General features: G+C 47.7%; 2 protein-coding genes across 2 annotated transcripts in view; one reads left to right on the forward strand and one right to left on the reverse strand.

Annotated features, from left to right (window-relative positions):
* Positions 1-14086, forward strand: part of Zcchc17 (zinc finger CCHC-type containing 17) — a 49704-nt gene extending 35618 nt beyond the window's left edge. Inside the window, 3 exon segments of the mRNA XM_038334279.1 lie at positions 212-312; positions 2173-2318; positions 13332-14086. Of these exon segments, the coding sequence (XP_038190207.1) occupies positions 212-312; positions 2173-2318; positions 13332-13490 (406 nt within the window). The 3' untranslated portion in view covers positions 13491-14086.
* Positions 14087-14820: 734 nt separating this feature from the next.
* On the reverse strand, positions 14821-21447 carry Fabp3 (fatty acid binding protein 3). Its single transcript, XM_038334280.2, has 4 exons — positions 21125-21447; positions 17740-17912; positions 16109-16210; positions 14821-15106 (listed from the first exon to the last, which is right to left on the reverse strand). The coding sequence occupies exons 1-4, from the start codon at positions 21195-21197 to the stop codon at positions 15053-15055; spliced, it is 402 nt and encodes a 133-aa protein (XP_038190208.1). The 5' UTR covers positions 21198-21447; the 3' UTR covers positions 14821-15052.
* Between the last annotated feature and the right edge of the window lie 3746 nt (positions 21448-25193).

The raw sequence follows: 25193 nt of genomic DNA on the forward strand, positions 1-25193 counted from the left end.
CTAGAAAAAACAAAACAATAACAAAGCTTATTCTAAATGAAGGGGGGAAAAAAGGAAGGAGCTATTTAACTGTCTCTTTCTACCCAATGCTTTTTTTTTTTCTTTCTTCCTTGACAAAAACGAAACAGAGAACCAACAAACAGCGTTACGTTGTAATATATCTGGCCACATCTTTGAAAAGTGCCAGTGTTCAGGATCTCTTTCATTACAGACAAGAAGAGAGGCGGAGACGCTCCTTCCAGGATTACACCGGGCAGAAGATCACCCTTGAGGCTGTCCTGAACACTACCTGCAAGAAGTGTGGCTGCAAAGGTACGGGACGTCTGCCATTCCTGTCTCCTCCTCTGTGCTCCCTGCTGGCTGAAGGAGACCTAGTTTAGCTCGGTGTGTTTTTCAGTTGACCGCAGCCTGCACTCACTCACGCTGCCCTCAGCCACACTTATCCCCAAGCACAATTACTCTTCTCTAGAAATTAACTGTCTTGAAGATACATTCCCTAAGGATCCAAATTAGATCCTTTCTTCTCCATCTTTATCTCTTTAAGTTCAGAATTCTGAATATACTGTCCTTTTCTGAAATAAAGATAGAGGATTGTCACTTCCTTTTGGCTCTATTTCCTCAGGTTTCTTCTAGTCTTACTCAAATATTAAAAGCTTTCAGCCTGACTTCCCTTATTAGAACTGTAATGAGAGAGATTGCCATCTTCTTATTTCCAGAGTGACCTCAATTTGTCACCTCTCCTCCCTAGCTTTCCATCCATCACACTTTGTTCATTTTTCTGCAATGACTGGTAGCAGATTTTGTCCTGGTTGAATTTGTGGGTTTTTTTTTTTCAATTTACTTATTTTATGAGCATTGGTGTTTTGCCTGCATGTATGTCTGTGTGAGAGTGTCAGTTCCTATAGCTGGAGTTACAGATAGGTGTGAGCTGCCATGTGAGTGCTGGGAATTGAACCTGGGTCCTGTGGAACAGCAGCCAATGCTCTTAACTGCTGTGCCATCTCTCTAGCCCTGAATTTGTGGGGTTTTAAGTCACTGTTTTTTATTAATGTGGAGTGAGAAGGAGACTGTAACAGTGAAAGAAGCAATAGCCCTTGAGGATATTGTGGTAATATTTGGATATTTGGTATTTAGAGTATTTCCAGATATTTGGAAAACTTGTTGTGTCCCTTCTTCAGACCCCATCTAACTTCAAGGCTCAGAACTCAAACACATTTACACATAGTTCTGTAGTTACTCCATGCACTTCTTTCCTACTCTTGAGATGAAGTGTCCTAGAAACTTCCTGTAGCTCTAGGTTCAGAGGATCAGACGCCCTCTTCTGGTCTCCTTGGGAATATGCACTCATATCAGATTCACATATATGTGCAAAATTTAAAAAACCCAAACCCAAAACAAAAAGCAACTTATCTTCAAAAACAGCAAAAGAGATCCTCAATCCACCACAGGCTCAGTGTGACCGCCTTACTTATCTGATGCTGCACAGAGCAGAGAAGAATGACAAGAAATAGAGTTTGACCCAGCCAGTGAAGGTCAGGATGAAGGTGCTTAGCTTCAGTGCATCAAAAGCAACACCAGAGGGAGAAACAGCCAACCTGAGCTAAGTGTTTGCTTTGCTGCTGTGTGGCCCTGAACTACTTAATTCTCAGCCTTCGTATCTGATGTGTTGGATTTCATGATCTCTGAGGCCCTTGCCAGCCTGACAGTCTGAGTTCTCTGTCACCCTGGGCATCTGTGTCTGTCTCTGTGTGTGTTGGCTTGGATCGGGTGCCCACTTCCTGCCAGCTATCTTCCTTTAGGGCTTGGCCTGCAATTCAGTTCCCTCTGTTTAGCATTCTGCTTTCTGGAGCAACCTTTCATTGTCAGGAGTAAGTTCCAAAATAGAGCTTTAAAAATTAATAAGCCCCATTGCTAAGGGAGGGTGGCATAAGCCTTCTTGCTCGTATCTTCTGCCATTTCCGAAGCAGCACCAGTGTCTCCTGCAGCTCTAACACCAGCTGCTCGCCTGGCCAGGTTGAGTGAGCATTGCCACCTTGAGGTGGCAGAAACGTCACTCCAGATAAACTCAGTAATATCTTTGAAGCAGTGGTCTCTGCCAGGAGTCCCTGGGAAGCATCCACCTGCGGAGCGGGGCAGCTCTTTCCCTCTCTAGCCTTTGATTCTTTTCCACAGGCCACTTTGCAAAAGACTGTTTCATGCAGCCAGGTGGAACCAAGTATTCTCTGATCCCCGAGGAGGAAGAGGAAAAAGAAGAGGCAAAGGAAGAAGGAATTGAGAAGCCTGATCCCACAAAGAATTCTTCCAGGAAAAGAAAGAAGGTAAGGCTGGCTTGCTTTTATTTATCACATTTTTGAAGGTATTAAAATACAAAAGCTTTGTGTATTTTAGAAGCAGTGAAAAATGAAAAAAGCAAGCTCTCGTAATCTTTCCAGAGAGAGTTGTATTGGTAGTTTTGGTATATTCTAACCTTTTTCTTAGCTAACAATACAAAGAGATGTATATACATATAAAATTATGATCATTGTAGGTGTAGTTTATTCCCTACTTTTTTCACTTTTCTTATTTTTAAGTATCCTTAAGTGTTCTTAAAACACTTGATGTTAAAAGCCATATAGTGGGTAGATCTCTGAGTAAGTTCCAAGACAGCTAGGGCTACACAGAGAAACCCTGTCTTGAAAAAAAAACCCACATAATATTTTACTCAGTGGCTATGAATATTGAATGATTGATTTAGTTAGTTAGTTAGTTAGTTAGTTTTGAGACAACTTGTAGCCCAGACTGGCCTCAAACTTGCTAAATAGCTCAGGATGACCTTAAACTCTTGATTCTCCTCCCAGGCGTGCTTAGCTCTAATTAATTTAAATATTATTGGACACTTCATACTTCAACTTCAACCCTGGCTCTACCTCCTTACTTTTCTTTGGATATGTGTTCCTGGGTTAAGTTTACTGAGTTGAGACTGGGAAGACGGCCCAGTAGGTAAGAGCACTGACTGCTTCTGCATAGGACCTGGGTTCAGTTGTCCCTACTGAATGATGGCTCACAACTACCTGCTTCCAGTTCCAGGGGAATCTAACACCCTCTTCTGGCCTCCAAGGGCACTACATGCATACATGTAAACAAAACAGCCATACACATAAAATAAAAAGAAATAAATTTTATCAAAAGAGGGGAGGCTATGGAGAGCTGACTCGTGGGATGAGAGCTTGCCTTGCTTTTACAGAGGATCTAAGTTCAGTTTCCAGCACCCATGTCAGATGTGACCTGTAACTCTGGCTCCAGTGACGTCTAACACCTCTGACCTCTGTGGTCTGTCTGCACTCACAGATAGGCATACATTTAAACATAATTTTAGCTGGGCCGTGGTGGTGCATTCTTTTAATCCCAGCAGTTGGGAAGCAGAGGCAGGTGGGTCTCAGTGAGTTCAAGGCAGCCTGGTTTACAGAGTGAGTTCCAAGATAGCCAGAACTGTTATACAGAGAAACCCTGTCTAGAAAAAACAAACAATAACAGCAACAACAAAAAATTCCACATAATTTTTAAAAACAATAAAAATAAATCCGAAAAAGAAGATTACTGAATTAAAGGAACCAGGCGTAATAGGTCACACCTGTAATCTTGTTGCGGCAGGTGATTGCCACAAGTTCAGGGGCACTGTAGGATGCACAGTGAGTCCCAAACATTTGGGAGCTGCAGTCTCTGACTCTGTCTTAGGGGTGAAAAAGCGTGGTAGATCCCTGTGAGTTGAAAGCCAGCTTGGTGGACATAGAGAGTTCCAGCACAGCAGAGCTACAAAGAGAGAGACCCTGTCTCAACAGGAAAAAAGAAGACAAGCAAACAAAAACTACTGAGTTAAGTAGGGCTCTTGGGCTGGAGAGATGACTCAGTGGCTAAGAGCACTTGTTGCTCTTGCTGAGGAGCTGGGTTTGATTCCCAGAGCCTGCATGATGGGTCACAACCATTCATAACTCTAGTTCCGGATCTGAAGCCTTTTTTGGACCTTCATGGGCACCCAGCATGCACGTGGTGCACATAAACATAGGTAGGCGAAACAACTCCCAGTAAATAAACAAGTAAAGACTGTAAGACTCTTCTTGATGGATTTTATCAAATTGTCTTCCAGGAAGTACTTACCTGTTCCCATCAGTGGAAAGAACCCTTATCTGCTGGAGTTACCTTCTTTACTGCTTAGAGCACAGTGATTCACAGAGCAGATTTTAGTGTACAGAAAGTAGATTTGTGGCACGCTGTGCAGAGAAGTGGAAGAACTGTGCTTTTCTGTAGCTGTTTCCCTAACTTTGGGGATATGACTGTGTTTTGTTCTGTTGGGTTTTCTGTTGTGGTGGTGGTGGTTTGGGGGTTGGGAGAGAATAGGGTCTCTCACTATGTAGCCCTGGCTGTCTTCAAGCTCACCAGAGATCACCTGCCTCTACCTTCTGAGTGCTGAGATTAAAGATGTGCACCATCACACCAGCTTTTTTGGTGTAGCCCCAGCTGGCTTTGAACTTTCAGCGACCCACTTGCCTCAGCCTTCTGAGTAGTGGGGTTGCAGATGTGAGCCACCATACCCAGCTTTTAAAAAATGCATTGAGTGGTCGTTTGTGTCAGGCATTGCCAGCTTCAGCGGTGAAAAGCCCTGGTGTAATCTTTCCCTCAGTGGCACCGTCACAGAGGATTATTCTCATTTTGCAGGTAGGGAAAAGGGTTAGCCAAGCAGTGTGAAAGTCACTGATTTGTATAGTCTCTCTCCATCTCTCTGACCTGGGGGCCTCCCTAGTTCTTTAGACTTCGGCTTGAGTCTTCCAAACCTGTTTGAGGTCCTTGGGAACTTATGAGGGACTGTGTAAGTTTAAACACCACCATTCTTTCAGCTGCAGAGTGGGATTGTGGTGATCTTTGGCAAGGTTCCCTATGGGGTGATGCCCAGCTCCTCAAAATAGAAGGTGATGACACGCCAGTTCCTAATTGGTCCTGACTGTTTGGAGACATGGTCTCATAGCACAGACTGAACTCAGACTTCAGTAGTTCAGGTGACCTTGAACTGATCCTCCCCGCCTCCACCTCTGGAGTGCTCCTTCACCACAGCACCTAGCTCCAGTACTCTTAAACACACTTCCCTAATCTCTTATCTCTCTGGGCTGGGGGGTAGCTAGACCCCATATTTCTCTGTGGTTCCTCCCCTCAGTGTAGAGAGAGATGGATTTGCCTTTGCTGCTGCTGGCGGGGAATATTAACTTTCTCCTACCCGCTTTCACTGAACATACGTGCCCTGCAGTCTTGTCCTGACCCACACAGCCATCGTGTGTCCGTTTTGCAGTGTATTCAGGACAGAACATGGCAGTGTCTGTCCTAGTGTCTGAAAGCAGTGACTCATTTGCTAGATGTAATTAGAACAAGAGGAAGCAAAGTCATAAATAGAACTGGTTATAAAATGGTAAAATAGGAATTGGTTTTTATGATGAACCCATAAGGAGAGCCTTTGGGGTCCAGCCCCACGACCCTCTTTAGGGTTCAGGTTGGATGCTACAGCAAGCGAAAGGGACTTTTTTCTTAGGATATCTGAGGGTGAATGAACTCACCCTCTCTCACTCTGCTTTTCTGAACCAGTCTCTATTGTTTTTCTTCTATTCTAACTCCCTACTACTAATTCCTCCTAGCTTCTTCCCTCCTAGCCCAAAGACTCTTCTTTATACAGGAGCCTTGAAGTGATAAAAAAAAAATTATAAGAATTACCTCTCATTGGTCAAAAGTGCATGCCTAGGGTAAGCAGTTAAGGAGCTGAGCCATTGCCATGACAACCCAAGGTTCCAAAGTTGCAGGAGTAAGACCATAACCAGACAGGGGCGGGGATGGGCTACAGTGCCCAGTGACAAACTTTGAGGCATAGGTCTATTGTCAACAGACTGGCAAGAGAAGAATTTGCATGGCTTTATTAGGGTGCTTTGTATTGCAACCTTGGTTGGACGTCTGCAACTTTGACCTTGGACATAGCTGTACAGTTTTAAACTTATGATCTATTTACAGAAAGTCTTTAATCTAGTTTGAACTTGCTCTGAGGTGAAAGTGAGCTAATTGTGTGCAGTTAGTCTAAACAAAAAGAACAAGAGACCTTTTAAGGGTCATTGTGGGAAAATAGATCTAGTTAGGAAGCATGTCCTAGTATATTTCCTATATATCAGAATTATATAGCTAAATGAAATTCATGATGATCACGCACAGATATATGTGTCCATAAGACTGAGATATAATCATGAGATAACATACACACATCACATGAGTCGCACACTACAATGCAGGTATTGGGAGACACCAAGCTGCAACAGTTTCCAGAGTCGATGGTCCTGCAGGCTTTGTCCGGACAGGATTGACCTCCATCAGAGTCACTTCTCTGGTGGGCTGGCAACTGAATTCAATTGCCATGTGCTGTATATTTCCACAGTCCTCTGACAAACCCATAGATAATATTTTTTTTAATTCTAATTTAGTTCATCATTTTATTTTGTGTGTGTAAGTAAGTGAGGGTGCACACGTACCATGGTGTGTGTGAATGAGTGTATGTGTGTGTCAGAAGACATCTTTTGGGATGTCTTTCCACCATAGGATTTGGAGTGTTTTATACCTACTGAACCATCTTGCCAGCCCCTTCTTTGGATAATGTCCTCTCAATCTGCAGTTTGAGATTGCCATCCTCTTTGACTTATAGATCATCATGGATCTTTCTAAATTAGTGACAGATTATGAGGAAATGCATACCTTAGGGACCAGGCTGCCTACTAATTATAGTAAAATAGCTATATTTAACTTCAGAAATGCAATTGCTGTCTCCTATGCCATTTACAGAAGAATGAGAAATAGGAGCATCATTGGCCATGCTACCCTACGATCTAGGGAACCTCTGGTGCCTGTGTAAAGTAGACTACCAGGTCTACCAGCACAGAGCTGCTCAGATGCTATTGGTACTTCAAATCCTTTTTCAAAATGTGTTATTTCAGTGTACGCATGATGTATGAGTGCTGGCCTGATATGCCACAGTATGTGTTTATAGGTCAGAGGACAACTTCACAGAGCCAGTTCTCTCCTTCCACTTTTCTGGGGGTTCTGGGGATTGAACTCAGGTCACCAGGTTTGTACAGCAAGTGCTTTATCTGCTGAGTGCCCTCCCCCCCCCCCCCCCCCGCCATGTGTGTCCTTTTGTCTGGCCTCCAACGAGGGTGATCTTAAATGCCTGGTCTTCCTGTCTCCATCTGTCAGATACTAAGATTACAAGTGGAGCCTCTGCACCCAGATATTCTCTTTCCATTTCTGTGATATAATATCATCTTCCACCATTCCTTTCACACACACACTATACTTCAGCTTCATGCACTAATAGAGCTTCTGTTGTCTGTACCTCTCTTCTAGTCGCTGGGGTACAAAATGAAGAAAATGCATTGTGATCTAATGGAGGTGCTAGACAATGAACAAATGCTACGTGACAGTAACATCAAGTAGTGCAAATGCCCTGGAAGAAATAGTTCTGGAGTTGTTTTGTGGCATTCAGGTTAAACCCAGCACCTTGTGCATGGTGAGCAAGCGTTCTGCCACTGAGCTACACCCCAGCCTGTCTTGGCATTTAGATAGGGTGCTATTTGGGTAGGCCACTCTTATGAACTATCATTGAAGCCATGTATAATGGTGTGCTCTTGTTATCCCAGCACCTGAGGAGTTGAGGCAGGGGGATAAGTACGTTTATCTGAAGTGAGGAAGCAAATGACTTAGATAAGTGGAGAGAGAGGACTTCTGCGGTGCAGTAGCTGGGTGCTGGGAATGAGTCTGACATACTTCCGGAGCAGTGAGGCGGCCAGTGTGGGTAGAATAGGAGTGAGTGAAAGGAGTGGAGGTGTAGAGACCTCGGAGGGCCCTGGTGTGAGGACTTCAGCCTCACTGACTCTTGTGAGACGGGGTCTTACCATGTGTCTCTGGCTGGACCAGCCTGGCCTCGAACTCACAGATCCACCTGCCTCTGTCTTTTTTAGAAGATTGTTCTGGCTGCTATATGGAAACTAGCTGGTCAGAAAGTGAAGCTAAAAGCAGGCAGGTTGACAGATACCACCAACCCAGATGAGAGGCCACTGGGGCTGGTACAGCTGTAGAGATGACAAGAAAGGAGCTTATGGCGGGGTGTTCTGAAGGAGCCGATGGGGGTGTGTTCTGAAGGAGCTCATGGGGGTGTTCTGAAGGAGCTCATGGGGGTGTTCTGAAGGAGCTCATGGGTGTGTTCTAAAGGAGCTCATGGGTGTTCTGAAGCTAGAACTGACAGAATCTGTTGAGAGATTGGATGTAAGGTAGAAAGGGACTGATAAAGATGGTGTCATGAGTTTTGGACTGTAGCTGAAAGATCTGAGGTGAAACACGAGAAAGGAATCAAGGTTTTAGTCTGAGCCAGCAGTGTGGCGCACACCTTTAATCCCAGCACTCGGGAGGCAGAGGCAGGTGGATCTCTGTGAGTTCAGGGCCAGCCTGATGAACAGAGCAAGTTTCAGAACAGCCAGGGCTACACAGAGAAACCCTGTCTTTGGAGTATGTCTAGGATTAGTTTGAATTGCTGCCTGTGAAGATGGGAATGAGAGCTGGTTAAGTTTGAGAGAGGGGCTAAGGCATAGGAATTGAGGTGCCTGTTTCATACCTGAAGGGACTGTTCATAGGTGTTTGATACACTTCAGGATTCAGGGAGAAGCCAAAGTAAAAGATAGACATGTGGGAATTATCTGCGTGTTGATACTCTTCATGTCTCTGAAGTAAATTAGTAGAAATATGAGGTATGTGGTATCGGGTGAGGAGTGCCCATTTTGGCTGATTGATGAAATAAGTGAAATTCAAGAATTGGCCATAGGGGGTGCCAGTAGTCACAGCACTGGGGAAGCAGAACTAAGATCTACATCATGAGTCTCAGGCCAACCAGGGAAAATAGTGAGGCTGTCTGAAAATATAAAGGCTAAACTAAAAAAGCTGACAGAGTATTATAGTATAAGGGATATGAAAGCAGTGTTATGCTTATCCTCCCCTCCCCAGGCTAAGCCAGGCTGTCGGCTCATTTACTTCCCAGGACTGTGGCCTGCCTATGGGACATACCTCACCAGGCTCTCCAGCCCACAGTATCCAGGAAGGTGCTAGACTTAAACTAAGCCATGGACTTGTCACCTTTCAGCTCCTCCTGGCCGTGGTTGTTAGAGTTTGGGAATATAGGTCTAAGAAGCATTTCCTCTACTCTCTACAGTATTTACTGAAGAAAACTTTAACTTATTTGTTGTACTTATTTACTGATACTGAGAAGACCCTGGGAGTTACTGAAATAAGAAACAGTACTTGTAGTTGGTGGTGACGTAAGTTCATGGTAGAGCGCTTGCCTGGTGTGCACAGAGTTGTGGGCTCAGTCACTCGCGCTGGGTGGAAGGGAAGCTGTTAGGTGTTGCTGGGCGCCGTGATGTGTCGGGCTTAGCACTCGTCCTCATAGCATCTTCCGGAGTAAGTGCTGTTTAGACAGGTCCTTCGTCCCAGCCACAGGGCAACGCAAGTGGCGGAGCTGGAGTTCTACTGTCTTATTCTAAGATTGCTGTTCTGACCACCATACTGTGGGGCCTTCTGTTATGTTGGTGGAAGAGGGGCCATGCTCTCAGGAGATATATCTTTCCATCTTCAGGCAGATGGCAACCCTGCCACTGTAATCTGGACTAGTGCTTCCAACTTCTCCACACCATGGATACTATTTCATTAAATACCCACAGCCGTGTGACATGGGTGCTATTCTTACCTGTTTTCCATTTGCAGCAGCTAGACTTCAGTGAGGTGAGATACTTGCCAAGGCTGCAGAGTAGGAAGTAGAACTCGGGGCTGAGTCTGCGTGACACCTGGCTTGCTGTTTTTTCCACCACAAGGCAGCTTGGAGCCTCTGGTGCATCACCCAGGCCAACAGGTTTGCAGGATGCTGGCCAGAAAGCCTGCAGGAGCAAGGGCCTCGCTTTTCTGTGTCCATCCCTCTTCCTGTGTCTCCTTTGGGGAATTTTGGTGAAACAGTGTAGATACTTAAACTTACACAGTGCTGAAGTACTACCCAGGTCGCCCCCCCAGAAGCCTAGGACCCCACTCTGGGTTTGTGCTGCTAGCACTGGTGACGTGGTTGTGTGTAGAGGTGTCTAACTTTAGGACCTCCCCCTGTGAAAAAAGAAAAAGTTCCATTTGCAGAGTCTTGACATGTTGGTCCATGCTGATCCGTCACAGCATTTGCCGTCTCTTTGTGTGAGTGAGAAAATCGTCTTTTCTCCTCTGACCATGCTCTCTTCCAAAGCTCCTTCACATGTGGCTCAAGACAGTTATTACCCTTTGGGGTAAGGGAGGCCATCCGTTTCCATTGCCAGCACATCCGTGGGGCCGCCGTAAGGGAACAGTCTCCAGTCCATATTCTGGCAGCCTCCGGGGGATCAGGACTGTTCCCCCATCCTCTATGACCGTGCTTAACCCCTCTAGGGTTCTGGACCTCCTGTGCCATGCCCTGTAAAGTAGGCTTCCCTGTGAAGTTTTTGCTTGTTTGTTTTAATTACAAATGATAGTGGAGAGACCAGTGGTATTGCTTAGTGGATAAAGGCAGCCAGCTGCCAAGCCTGAGGCCTGACTGAGTTGGATCCCCAGGGGAAAGAGAACTGACTCTTGAAAGTTATGGAGTGCACGTGAACACTTATATAAATAATATAAAAATGGCAGAAAGGAAAGCCTGGTATACCTATTTCTTCCAAAGAATTCAAACACTACTGCATTTCTAGTGCTCTGGAGGCTGAGGCAGGAGAGTCGGGAATTCAAGGATGGGCCTGGGCTGCTTGAGATCCTGCTCCAAACTCCCCACCCCAAATACTTGCTTTTCCTGTTGCTTTGACTGTTGGAAAGATTGACCTAAACTTATTTATCTATCATTTTTATTTATTTATTTTGAGATGGGGTCTCTCCCGGAACTCACTCTGTAGACCAGGCTAGCTAAGAACTCACTGAAAGCCAGGCAATGGTGGCACACGCCATTAATCCCAGCACTCAAGAGGCAGAGGCAGGTGAATCTCTGAGTTCGAGGTCGGCCTGGTCTACAGAGCAAGTTCCAGGACAGGCTCCACAGCTACACAGAGAAACTCGGTCTCAAAAAACAAGAACAAGAACAAGAACAACAACAAAAAAAACAGAAAAAAATAAAACCCAGCTCTTGTGCTGCTGGAGTTCAATTCCACACCACTGGGTGTCTGTCTCACAATCACCTGCAACCAACTCCAGAGCCAGGAGTCTTCTGGGTACTAAATATGCACAAGTGTGTGTAAACATGGTAGCATGTCTGTGCTGTACACATCATCACACTTTTAACACAGTTTAAATAAGATAAAATCTACAAATGTTGAGAGTCCTAGTTTCTCTCTCTCTCTCTCTCTCTCTCTCTCTCTTTTTCTCTCTCTCTGTCTCATTTGGATTTTTTTTTGCTGTGTAATGATGTCATCTGTTTATTTAAAATGATTTTCCAATTTGCCTAATGATTGAGCAGGCTTTCTTTTAACTTTCACCTCGAACAATCAACATACTTTTGTATTTTATTTTAACCATGTATGCTATTTTGACATTTTATTAATACCAGATTTCAGCACATTGTACGGATTTCAATTAGACCCTTGGTAGATATGGTCTTATTTCTGGATTCTTGGGATTTTGGTGATGGTGGCTGTTCCTTCAGGCCCTGTCTCCAACCTGCTGTAAGACTTAAGCAGCACACTCCTCCATTCGAGGCCTCTTTATTATCTTCAAAATGTAAATGTAAATTTTTGTAGGTAAGGTCATGAGACTATGGCCCATCACTTTCATTTACTCCCCTTTGTTTCTGTTCTTTGAAGAACAAAGCCCGGTCTTGCTATGTAACCCCAGACGGTCTCAAGCGCCTCGGCCTCCAGCGCTGTTCCAGGCGTGAGCGTCACAGATGCTTTACTGTCGCTTGCATTTCTCTTTCTTTTCTCTCATTTGCTTCTATTTCATCTGTATTAGCTCCTTCTTTATCTATAAAGCATAACTTTCCACACTCAAATGAACATGACTTCATTAAAAATAAGCATGAGCCCAAATATTCTCAATCTAGTGCACTTAGGTCAGTAGGTAAGACTGCTTTCCTTAAATTTTTATTGGTTCCTACCTTTAAAAGCCAACTATAAAGTCATGCCTGAAAAATCATCTATAAGGACAAAATATACATTTCAAAGACAAAAAAATGCAATGATCCAATCTACTGTACAATGTATCAAAGTCAACAGAAGACAGTATAAGAACAGCCAAATTCAAATATATCACTTACAACACTCTCCTAAATAAAATCATTGAAGAACATGGATTTTCAGATATCTGCTAAGGAAAAAAAAAATAGAGAGATGTGGGGAACAGACTGGGAAGATAAGTTTTCTCTTCCCAAATAAAACTACATGGGTATCAGGAATTCAAGATTAAAGTTCTAAACCAGAATTCTAAACCAAACAGTTTGTTGACTCTGGGGGTAAATCACAGTCACAGCATGCTGGGTTTTATCCCCAGTACCACTTCAGGGAAGAGGGGGGATGACTTTCCTTTTTTGGACAGAAATGGGATAGGGCATTTCTCAATAATAGGTTGCTAATTTATTTTTGTAAGAAAAATTGGACATGCCCGTTCCACCAAGAGTCAAATGAGCTTTTTCCATAACACTGTCTCTCACATTACTAAAACAGTATGAATTGTTTGGGTCAATTTCACGTTTAAACTATTTTAAATGATTAGTGTATGTAGAATTATTGGTGCTGAGTTATTTAAAACTATTTGATGATTGTATTTCCTTAGGCAAATCTTAGTGGCTGTTCTGACAGTGATGTGGTGAGAATACGTGAGCCCCTTGAAATTGCCCCTTTAAAAACATAATCTGTGTGATACAAAGTAGTAAGTAGTTCACATCTTACATCTTCTTAACAAAGAACTGTGTGCAAGCCTTAGGAGAAGAAAACTAGTAATAGCATGCACTGCCTGTTTCTGGAGCTCGCTGTGCACACCCTCCCCAATCTGCCCCTGCAGCTTGGGATTAGTATAGGCACGTGCCTCTTTGCCCAGGTTTCTTTTTGTTTTGGTTTGGTTTTTTGAGACGTGGTTTCTCTGTGCAGTCCTGCTTGACCTTGAACTACTGATCTTCCTGTTCCTACCTCCAAAGTCCTTGGGATTGTACAGAGTGTGGTACATCTCACCTGTTGGTCACCTGCTGTGGTTTTGTTATTAAAGGAGATATACACACATATTGAAACTTTACGTTTTCCTTTTAGGAAAAGAAGAAAAAGAAACACAGAGACAGGAAGTCGTCTGACTGTGACAGCTCTGACTCTGAGAGTGATGTGGGCAAGAAGGCACGGCATGCGTCTAAAGACAGCAAGGCTACAAAGAAAAAGAAGAAGAAGAAGAAGCACAAGAAGCATAAGGAATGAGGGTAGACTGGGCCGTGGCTCCAGCAGCCCTGCTCCTGGAAAGACTCAGTAGTGAGAATATGGCCTCCCACCCCACTGACTTTGTCCCTGTGGTCTCAGATGGCTTCTCGTGCAGCAAGCAGCTTGAGAAGCTAGAGGGAAGCGCCCAAAATGTTTTTTCTTTATTGCTTCTGATCCCTTTGCAAGTGACCCCTGCAGCCATTGCATTCTTGTACACAATTTTCTCATTCAGCAGAAGGTTCTAGTACCGTCCCCGGCTGCCACTACCAGAGCTGGTTTCTTTGCAGGAGTCCAAGCTAGAGCCACAGGTGCTACTGTGGAGGTGAGCCTGGCTGTTGTGGGTGAGCGGCCCGCCTGCCTGCTATTTGGGACCAGTTGTGGGTGGACTCCGCAGCCTGTTGGCAGCAGGAGGGAGAAGTGTTGTTCCCCGTCTCCATTCCCTCAAAGTGAAGGCTGTGTGCAGTGACTGCTGAACCAGTGCTCTGAAGCCAGTCATTGCTCTGCTTTCTGTCCATCACTGTGTGAGCGACCCTTCCATTTCAGGTCTCTACTTAAATTCCTGGCATAAATGGAAATGTGTTTGGTTTTAAACTTTCCAGAAGGCTTTATTCCTATGATCCTTCCTGAGTCACCTACAGACTTAGCACACTAGTTCACAGAATACACTTAATATGCCATCCGAGACCCTGGAAAGAAGCCAAGCTGAGGCACAAACCAAGGCCACTAGAAGTCACAAAGTCACAGCTTTTTTTGTTTTTGTTTTTCGAGACAGGGTTTCTCTGTAGCTTTGGAGCCTGTCCTAGAACTCTCTCTGTAGACCAGACTGGCCTCGAACTCACAGAGGCCTGTCTGCATTCTAAGTTCTGGGATTAAAGGTGTGCACCATCACCACCCAGCAAATCACAGCTTTCTTGAGATCACTCTTGAGTCCCCTCTTCCATAGTGAAGACCTCATCCCCTGGACTGATTAGAAAACCAGGAAAACTGTAACCTTGGGGGCTCGCTGGGGCACGAATGGGAACTTAGCAGTCTCCTCCCACCACAGTGATCCCCGGACCTTGTCCTGAGTCTACTCCAGAAGGAGGGTGACCATAGCACACTGTAGAGTCAGTCCAGATGTGTTCTGTGCAGAGTGGGTGTGAAGTGGTCACTCAGAGACAGCTATCCGACCATGGCGAGCCAGGATAAAGGATTGTACAGGGCTGCTGTGCCCTCACCGGTGGCAGGAGACTGTCCACCTGGGCTCTTACCAGTGCTGCTTCCTGGTGGCTTACAGGCTCTCATTTCAGCCTAGGGCACAAAGGAAAGGAAGACCAAAGGCAAAAGCAACTGGGTGGCCTTGGCTCTGCTTTATTGACCTCGGAGCACCCTTTGGGTACAGTTTTAAAAAATAAACCACATACACAATGGGAACTGGAATCCAGGCTGGTGCCCTGTTCTCCAGAAAAATCCCAACCAATGTGTATTTATACAAAACACCAGAGGAAAAAAAATGAGGCAACATGGTGCTGAGTCGAGGGGTAACCAGCTGCAGAGGAACAGTCTGCGACAGCGTAGCAGCCTCACGCCTCCTTCTCGTAAGTTCGGGTACTCACTACATTGCCATGGGTGAGTGTCTGGAAGGAAAAACAGGGTCAGATGGGGCAGAGCAAGAGAGGGTGCTCCCCACCCTCTTCATCCTAAACAGCACTTGAATACCTACTATGTGCCAGAAACTTGACTTTTTTCCTGATACAAACCTTTTAATATAGGTGTTATAATTCCCATTTTAATGATTTTGGGGGAAATGGGCCCTTGAAAGAAGAGGTGAATTCGTCAAGATCCAGCACATTCCAATTCCTCTTTCTTTTGTGTTTAGCACCTGCCTACTAAGGCAGTGTCTGGCACATAGTAGACAAACACGTGAATAAGAAGATCCAGGGCCTTGAGAAAAACGCTAATCTACCAACCTTTCCTCCCTCCCCTAACTACCCATGACTGTGGTACAGTACAGCCAAGCTGTGGTCACCTTACTCTAACTGCCCGGTGACTATGGTCCTGTTGTCACCTCCCTACCAAAGCTAGGCACGTCACTCCTAACTCACTGGGGACCCCAGTCTCATGTGACTGGGATACAGTTAACAGGTTCCACTGAGCCAGATGGGTCTGTGGTGCTGACATGGCACTCCATGCTTCTGGTGCAGGTGCCATCTACAAAGCTGCAGTCTCCTGGTGAAGCTCTCAAACCTGTCCCAGAACAAATCTGCAGTCCTGGTGTATCCCCTATCTAGGCCATCGGTATTTGCAGGAAGCCAGACACAGCAGACCCTGCTGCTGCAGATGTCTGCGGTCCACCCAGGAGAGGATGGGGTGGCCGCTGCTCCTAGAGAGCCTGGGACCAACTGGCCCTGCTTTCTTCCTCTTCCTGGGAAAGAGCAAGCAGGAGGAGGCGTTCATGGGCACCTGCTGCATTCTTCCCACTTGGATGGTGCTTTTGGCTCTGAATACACTGTCTTCCCAGGAGCCCTCACGGTTGATGTTACTAAAGCAATGTGTCTGTCCAGAGTGGGGCGGCCTTTAGGCTGATACTTGAACCAAGGCTTGTGTGTAATTCCCACCCCTGCCGCTGCCCATCTTACCAGGATGAGTTTGCCGTCACACAGCTCCCTTACTAGCGTAGACTCCTGCCCGTCCCACTTCTGCACATGGACAAGTTTGCCTCCATCCAGTGTCACGGTTGACTGTGGGAAGAGGTAGAGCCTAAGCTGTGACCAGAGCCAGAACTAAAGGGCAAGACAGACCAGGAGCCTAACCAGTGCTGACTGGTGCGAGGACCTCAGGCTGAGGTGTAGCTCAGTAGAGCCCAGTCCCAGGTCCCGTCAAGCCCATCCATTTCTCTGAGACTACCCAAAGAGGAATCCAGAAGATCTTTTGAGTCTTGTGCATATCCGTGTCTAAAAGATCCTTGGGATGTATTGGAAAATTAGGCTTCCTTTAGTTTATATCACGTGACCCCCTCCACTGGCAAAAGAACAGCAATCGCAAGGTCTTAGGACCAGGTGTCCTTGGAGTGTTCTTCAACCCCGGCTCCAGTGCCCATCTGGTCCCCAGTGCTGCCAGCCACTATCAGCTGGTTTCTGTCTGGCAGCTTCCCCAGGTTTCTCTTCTCTAGGAATTTGGGAGCTGTAGGCCAGAACTAGGGAACTCAGCAGGGTTTATGGGGTGCACGTTTAGAAAGGTGATGGTTGTATTTGATCGCTCATCTCTTGTACTGTCTATAATCCACCTTCTGGAATTCCCCATTGGCTTTTGTCAACTCAGCAGTTCGGTTTGGGCCCAAACATCCCAGCAGACCACTGTTGTATTTCGTGTGGGATCTGGTCCCACAAAAGGTGGCAAGTTCAAGGATGTAGTTAAGCCTCCTTCATCTCAGGCACCATCCCCTGTGCCACTGCTAGCCTGCTGTGTGGTCCTGGGCTCAGCTTCAGCTCGTCTGCATCTGCAAGACCAGTACCTATCTTGTTCTTTCTGGAGGCAGCCTTGTGGGAGAAAGAGCTAAAGAGATCAACTTAGGGTTATGATGCGGGGGATACTGGTATAGGGACAATCTGTAGATACAGATGTCAACAACCCTAGGTTCTGTGCCTGAACCACCGCTGGGAAGTTTAGAGCAAGCTGCCAGGATAACCACCATGAGGCAACTGAGCAACGCTGGAGGTAGGTGGGTGCTCCTTCCCATACCCTGAAATCAATACTTGGAGACTACAGGCACCCACAACGTTCATGTTGGTGAGTGCCCTTCCTGGAGCATTGCCCTGGTGTCAAGGGCAGTGGCCTAGCCTGGGGCTGCAGAAGCAGGGCTCAGGCTTTTGTTCCCAGTTGCCTCCTTTGCTTGACAGAGCCTGGATGACCTCGGTCCAGGGCACTGACTTCTGGGCATCATTCCTGAAGCGCTTCCGGTCACAGCCATGGCTGCTGAAGTCCTCAGAGCTACTGCACACCTTGGTGCACAAGGTCACCCAGCTGGGGCTGGAGACACAAGGTCAGGAGAACATCTTGGCTTGCCACTCAAGTGGCAGCTGATAGATCCCTCCCAAGAGGGCGAGGAGAAACTAGGCCAGAGCTTGTACTTAGCCCCTGGGGCACCCAACACTGAACTGTCTAAATCTCTGACTGTCTACCCCTTGGGATACAAAGCCAAGGAGCTAAGAGAGGGCCAGCCTCTTCCCCTACAGTGTCTCAGTACCCTCCATCCCCTTCTCTGACTCACCTTGACCTTCCTGTCGTCTGCCGTCACCTCATCGAACTCCACTCCTAGCTGAAAGCTGATCTCTGTGTTCTTGAAGGTGCTGTGTGTCTTTATGACCAAAGTGTCCCCGTTTTTCTCGATGATTGTGGTAGGCTTGGTCATGTTAGCCACCTGTCTGGTGGCAAAGCCCACACCTAAGGACAGGGGCAGATAGCCAAGAATTAGCTGGGGTGGAGAGGTGTTGTACAAGCTCGGAGGCATCTTGGGGAAGGAGGACCATAGTAGCCAGTGTCTTTGTGTGGCCATTTTTTTCCTTCAGTCTTTTCCTTAGCTCTGCAGCTGTTGAACTCATATTAAACACGAGGAATGTTGATAACAACGGTGGAAATCAGAGTGAGGTCTCAGGGTATGAACTGCCTGTTTGGCCCCTCAGTCCTGTCCCTGCAAGGGTTTGTAGCTGTAAACCACTGTGACGGAGTTTAAGCCCAAGGTCACAAATCAGATTGAAGCTGCTAAGCCCTGTGTCGCTTCCAGAGCAGAGCAGCTTCTGCCCCTGGCCTCCTGAACACTCAAACCACAGACTGAAGGAAGAAGAAATAGTCAACCCCCCTGGATAAGGCTAGAGTCCCCTGGATAAGGACTGTCTGCTGTTTTTCACCCTGAAGCCGGGGCGTGTCAGTGTCCTACCCTCTGTGTGTAGCATACTACAGCTCAAAGCCTTCGGGTCAGAGGTACAAGGGAGTCCTACCGACTTCAGGATTGAGCTGATGTCCTAGGGAGACTCCTGACATAAGCATTGGGTCTGAGACCTGGGCAATTCCCAGGTGTCCACAGGCAGGTGAAGGACACAGACCCGGTAGGCCAAGCCTTCCCCCTGCTTGGGTTGCAGCTTCCTCAGAATCTTCCATTGTTGACTCCCTGTTGTTTGGGGCCTCCAAATATCCACCTGGCCATGTGTATTTGCTGGAAGCTCTCCATGGACAGCCAAGTAATGCCCGAAACAGCCCTAAGCATAGGTTTTACTATTCACAATTTACAAATGAGGCCTAGAGAGTGTGTTGTCTTATCCAAAGTCAAACAAGCCGAGCATGGTGACTCGTGCCTATAATCTCACTCAGGAGGCTGAAACAGGAGAAATGCCAAGAATTCAAGGCCAGCTTGAGCTTTGTAGCTCCAGGACGTGAGCTATAGTGAGACACTGTTTGAAAAAAGCGAAACAAACCACCACCACCACCACCAACAACAACAAACAAACATCTCTGTTTAGAGGCCTAGATTCCCAAACTGCTAGAGCTACCTCCTGTACCTGTAGTCACTTATACTAGGCTGGCCTGCTCTGTTCTGAGAACCTCTGTTTCTGTAGGCTAAGGCTTTGACTGCTGGTGTCTGAGTGAACTGGTCCTCAGCAGTGAACCAGTTATTTTCCCAAGACCCACCCACAGGTGTAGGGTGTAATGAAGTCAGTTATTGGTTGAGAGCTGGGGTGAATCTGTTCTCTGGGCTTCTGCCCTTTTATATGTTCAGGCTAAATGGAGTAACAGAAGAAGCTTGCTTTGCTCTGAGGGTGCCCCTTGGGACGATCAAGTACTCAGCCTGCTGGAGACCCTAGTTTCTGTCAGCACCCCAAGCACAATGGCCTGAAGACAGCAAGCACTGAGGAACACCAAGGCTGGAAAGGAGGCCATTGCTCTGTTCCAGTACTTAGCAGTTTGGCTTGGGGAGAAAGAACTGAACCTGGGCAATCTAGTACTCCCTACCCTATCAAGACCAGCCAACTCGCTGGGTGTGGGTGCCTGCCTGTTGCCCCGTGCTGGGGAGGCAGAGGACAGCGGGGCTTCACAGTGAGACCGTGTCTCAAAACAAAAACAAAGTCCAGCTTCCAAACTAGAGGATGCGGGGTTCTCAGGGTAGGTGCTGATGAGAGCTCGGGCTGGGGCAGAGGTTCAGCAGTCATGGTGTCTGCTTAGCGTGTGCAAGGCCTTGGGTTCCACCCCCAGAACCAAAATGACAAAAATGCTTTGGGGGGGACCATTTCAGAAAAGATCCAGAAATAGGTGAGAGGAACCTCCACACACCCCTCAACATGTCATAATCCAGCCCTCTTCCTTCAGAAGAAGGAATAGAACCTAGCTCAGCCATGGCACAGCCTAGTTTCCCCCATCCCAGCCTAGCAGACTAGAATGATATAGCCAAGGACTTCACAGGAAGGGTCTTTACCTAAGGCCAAGGCAAGAAAGGAAGGGGTAGGGCCAGCCCTGGGGGAGTGGGTCATCATCTGCCACTCGCAAGCCTATGTTGAAGTGGGAAGAACTCTAGGTGGTTCTGGCTTTTCAACTACTTGGAAGGTTGAGCTAGCAGGTTACAATTTCGAGGCTAGCCTGGGTAAGTTAGTGAGACCCTGCCTCAGGAAGTAAAAAGGGAACGGCGGGGGGTGTGATTCTGTGGTAGAATGCCTGCCTGGAATGCACAAGGCTCTAAGTTCAGTCTTCAGTCACGACAAAAGGAAATCCTGGGCATTCCCATCAGATGAGGAACTTGCTCGCCCTGGGCTGTTTTCCTAACTAAGGAGTGGGGCTCTATCTTCCCAGATCTTACTAATGAGGTTCTCAGAAGCTTTACTCTTCCCTATCCCCAAACCACATTTCCCCCTTCACAGCTCTTGACCTTGCTTCTGGCACCCTCTGCTGTATCCCACACTACAGCTTTCTTCACCCTATCCTTGGCACTGCACAGGTGGAGACCGGTGCTGTGGGCAAGCCCATGTGTGGCAGTGGTCTTGCATTAGCGTGTCAGTCACTGATCAGGGAGTGGGTTGCACACACTGCACATGAACACACTGGTGAGAACCAGGGCACCTTCACTACCCCAACATGGAGGGGAAGGGGCCATGGCTGACTGACCAGGTGTCTTCACATCTTCCCAGATGGAACTCACTGGTTTTCCTTGGTCTTCCTCGGGACTACTAGGTATTTCCTCCTACAATACAATCACACCTGCTCTAGTCCCTTTCCGGATTCAATTCTAGGCCACCCATGCTCCTGTTTGCTTCCTCCTGCTGCCAGCCTCTCCGGGCCTGCTGCTCTTTCACTCAACTCCTCTCTCACCTCCAGAGCACACACCTTGCTTCCTAGAAAGCGCCTCCCAGCCCGGACCTCTGCAGCCACAGCTACTTCCCCTTAGGCGCCTTCTCCCCAGATCCCTCACTCCCCAGGTGAGTCGGACCATGGCAGCCCCCTCCCAGGAAGCCGGGATGCTCCAGTCCACGCCACCCTCGCGCGCGGGTGTTCCCAGCCTGCACTGGCAGGGAGCGTGCAGGAGGCACACGGGGCACTCCAGCTGGAACTCAGCGTTAAGACCGGCTTGACGGCCCTCCGCACCCGGAATCCTGCGCGCGCAGTTCACTCACCGAGTGACTTCATGAAGTCATCAAAATTCTTGCTGTCTATTAGTTTCCAGGTGCCGACAAAGGCGTCCGCCATGGTGTAATGAGGGAGGAGGCGTGCAGGCACCAAGAACCACGGCTCCCGGTCGGAGGGCCTCTTTAAATAGCCCTCGCATCACATGATGAGCGTGGCCCACACCCCTTGCTCCCGAAATAGGAAGCCTAGGCTTGCACTCCCGCTAGGAGCTGGTGCCCTTCCCCCGCAAACCGCCGGGCACCTGTGTCGGCGCCATCCGCGATCCTGCTGGTGCCACCTAACTCGTCCCCGCCCTGGCTGCGGGTCGCTCCCCGCAACCCAAGAAGAGCATCCACCACCCACAGCCACACCAAAGGAAACTCGTCGCTCTTAAGCTTGGGGAAACGCCACTTAAACCACTTTTTAAAAATTCGTTATTGTTTTACATTTATTGTGTGCGTGCATGTGTAGGCGCGCGTATTGAGGGGTACATTGTAACTGGCGGGAGTCATTTCTCGCCTTCCACCGTGCGGGTCCCGGGTATCGAACTGAGGTCATCAGGCTTAGCAACAAGTATCTTTACCTGCTGACCCATTTCACCAGTCCTAGGTCATCTTTCTGAAGAGGGCCGGGAGACTCAGAGGGTGATGACGCGATCACCATAAGTAGAAGCGAATTGGAGCCCAGACAGCAAGCATGGTCTAGTGGCCCCTGAGCCCGCGTGCTCCCCGCCGAGTGGAGAGGAGTCGCCCTGGACACTGGGTAGCTGAGCTGCACAGCGCCTCACCTGCATTGGGAGACCATGACTTTGCTTCCCTCATGCTAGCCCACACGTGCTAGCCCACATGTGCTTGCCCCTCCCTGCGGAATGTCTCCGTCTGGTGCCTCTCTCCCCGGCAGTCCTGCTCCCCACCCTGCAAGCTTTTCTGACCTCTGAGCTTGCGCTGGGGTCGTTCTGCGCTTACCTCCTTCAGAAATCCTATCTATTCAGGCCGTTCTTCTGGCTGCGGCCAACTTAACTGCCAGAAGTCTGCAGCTCTCTGCCGCAGTCAGTCCTTCCTCTGATTTCTGCCTATCACTTTATTAAATGAGACCCATGTTAGTGGTGATTGCTGCCTGCTTCAGGACATGGTCACACTGAACTTTTCCCTTAGCTGGTGCAACCCCCCCCCTTTTTTTTACAGGTGAGTAAAGAAAGCTCAGTGGAGCCCATTGCTCAGTTCAGCGGGTTCCTGTTTAATAATTACCAAATCAACGTCTCACGTGCAGCCCAGTTGACCTTGAACTAAAGATCCCCCACCCCTGTCTCTTCCTGAGATTACTGCCAGGTGCTGCTGGCCTGGCTTGATTCAACAGTCCTTTAGGCACCTGGAGGCAAGAGGTTCCTGAGTAGGAGGCCAGCCTGAGCTACACAAGGCAGGATCCTGTCTCAAAAAAAGTAAGTTCCTGGTTTGTGCCAGCCCTGCTTTGGAAAAGACCACAGGGAAGAAGGTACAGGCTCAAACAGTCCACTCAGGGGGAATCACGCAGCTAATGACTACAGGCGGGACCTGCCCTAACCTGGGGACTCAGAGGAAGGGGCTTAAGTGAGGTTCTGAGTATGTGAGGCCCTACACAGGGGAAGTGGTGTGCACAGAACTTCAGCCACTAGAAGGGGGTCCAGGGTAGTCATTCAGAAACCATCATCAGAGCCGTGGAGCCTGACCGGTACACCTGCAGTGTGGCAAGGCTTACTTGGGCCTCTGTCTACCTGGAAGTCCCTTCCCCCCCCCCCCCCCACGCGCTGTTCTGGGAAAGAGGCCAATGAGGAAGAGTCCTTTCACCCCTCCCTACCCCCAGGTCTTGATTCCTTTGGAGAGCCCAATTGCCAGAAGGCTGAGAGGCCCAATTTTGCCAAAGCTACTGGGACAGGGAGAGGCCTCAGGGTTGGGCCTGGAGCCCTGGTGACTTCAGCGCTAGAGCAGGTTCCAAGGGAGGGAGGACAGGGGTTGGTTTCTGATTCAAGGTCGCAGGCTTTAGAGAAGGAACCTCTTCTGTCAAGTACTGAGAAGCCTGAGAGACCCAGGGACCAGAGCCGGCTGCCTATAAGGACCCTGTGATGCTGTGCTGGAGGCTGGGGCTGGCTGACAGCGGCTGGCAGGAAGCCCTGTATCTGGACCTGATCTCAGAGGGTACTAATTGTGTGGTGTGACCTCAAGCAATTCACTCTGAGTCAATTTTAACTTTCAAATGGGAGATATTTGGAGATCATGAAAGAATATATTTAAAACTGTGTTTTTGTTTGTTATGACAGGGTCACTACATAGCCCTGGCTGTCTTGGAAGTCACTGTGTGGACCAGGGTAACATCAAACTCAGAGATTGACTTTCCTCTGCCTCCCAGAGTGCTGGGATCAAAAGTACACACCACCACACCCAGCTCTGGATTTCTTTCTTTCTTTTTTTTTCTTCTTTCTTCCTTTCCTTCTTTGTTTTTTTCTTTTGGTTTTTTGAGACAGGCTCTACTGCGAAGCCCTTGCTATCCTGGAACTCACTCCATAGACAAGGCTGACCCTGAACTCAGAGCTCCACCTACTTCTATAATCACTGACAGCCAGGTGGTGGCGGCGCTGTACCTTTGATCCCAGCATTGGGGAGGCAGAGGCAAGCAGATCTCTGAGTTCAAGCCCAACCTTGTCTAGAGAGTGAGTTCCTGGACAGCCAAGGCTACACTGAGAAATACTATCTCTAAATAAATAAATAAATAAATAAATAAATAAATAAATAAATGTCATTGAAAGCTTAGGAAGGTAGCATGGCTCATTGGGTAAAGGTGCTTATAGTGTAAGCATGGGGACTTCAGAACTGGACCTGGTAGCTTTTGCCTGTAACCCCCTAACCACTGGTAGAGACACAAAGACAGGTGCATCATGGAGGGCTCGCTGGCCAGTCAGTCTAGCAACCATGGGCTGGGAAGAAGGAGAAGAGGAGAGATGAGCCAATGGAATGGGCTGTGGTACAGGCTGATCCGTGAGTCCATGGGGAGGGGAAAAACCCTCCACATTTCCAGCTGTTTCCTGGGCCTTCCCAGTCAAGGATACCTCTACATGAAAGTGTCTACAAGCATAGGGGAGACCCTCCAGGTAGAGGCCAAAGAGGCTGAGCCAGGGCTCCATCAATCCAGAGACGTGGAGAGCCTCTTTCTGCCCATCCCTAAGCCATTCAACGGAAGTTATTACAGAGGGCTTGCTGTCTCTGCCTGATGGGTGTCACTGGATCTTAGCTCTTTCTCCCGCAGACCCTCAGTGAATGGCCGTGTTCATTTTAGAAAGAAAGGCACTTGGTACATCCCAGACCTGCTCCTTACTACCTGAAACACTGACGCAAGCCCCCTTGACTGCCAAGTCTCCTTGCCCCTCCATAAAGGAAGGCCTTTGGATTTTCAGAGCATGGAATAAAAGCAGAATTAATGGCCTCAGAGTATAACTCACTGGCAGAACATTTGCCCAGCATATATGAGACTCTGACCTTGATCCTTACATTTGAGGAGGTGGGGAATGAAGATAAATAAATAGAAATCCCAACACATTGATGTCCAATGAAAAGTAATTTCCTTTATTTCTTCCTTCCAGGACCCTCAAGATATTTCTGACCCTGAGTCAGTAGGAAAGGATGGATATATAGTGTTTGTCACTGAGGCCATATAGTGGCCTTCAGAATTGCGGATGAGTTTCCTCATCTCTGCATTTCTCTCTCTTTAAATAGTCCTTCTACTACTATTCCTTGAGCTGAGCTCAGCAGGGACCCAAGCTCAGAAGGAGAATAGCAACCACAACCTCCTGGACACACACACACACACACACACACACACACACACACAGAATAGAGGAACACAGCCATGGAGGTAGGAGAGAATGTTCCTTCTGCCACCAGGAATCTGTTTCCTTGTTCCTTTCAGAGCTTTAGGCCTGGGAGGACAAGCAATGACAAAGGCACAGGTGTACTCAACACCAGTGTGTTTCTGAGAAACCGCTGCCTGTGTCGGGTGCTTCCTGGGAAAAACAGTGTTCTTCCCTGTCCAGAGACACCCAGCTCAGAG

Source organism: Arvicola amphibius, chromosome 6 (assembly GCF_903992535.2).
Source record: "Arvicola amphibius chromosome 6, mArvAmp1.2, whole genome shotgun sequence".
In the NCBI taxonomy this organism is placed as follows: domain Eukaryota; kingdom Metazoa; phylum Chordata; class Mammalia; order Rodentia; family Cricetidae; genus Arvicola; species Arvicola amphibius.

Bases quoted from the DNA above. Each gene is read 5' to 3' on its own strand.
- Fabp3 (XM_038334280.2), bottom strand. From the start codon at position 21,197: ATGGCGGACGCCTTTGTCGGCACCTGGAAACTAATAGACAGCAAGAAT. The intron at 17,913-21,124 runs GTGAGTGAACTG...CCCTGTCCTTAG, and splicing joins TGACTTCATGAAGTCACTCG to GTGTGGGCTTTGCCACCAGA. The intron at 16,211-17,739 runs GTGAGTCAGAGA...CTCTTCCCACAG, and splicing joins CAGACGACAGGAAGGTCAAG to TCAACCGTGACACTGGATGG.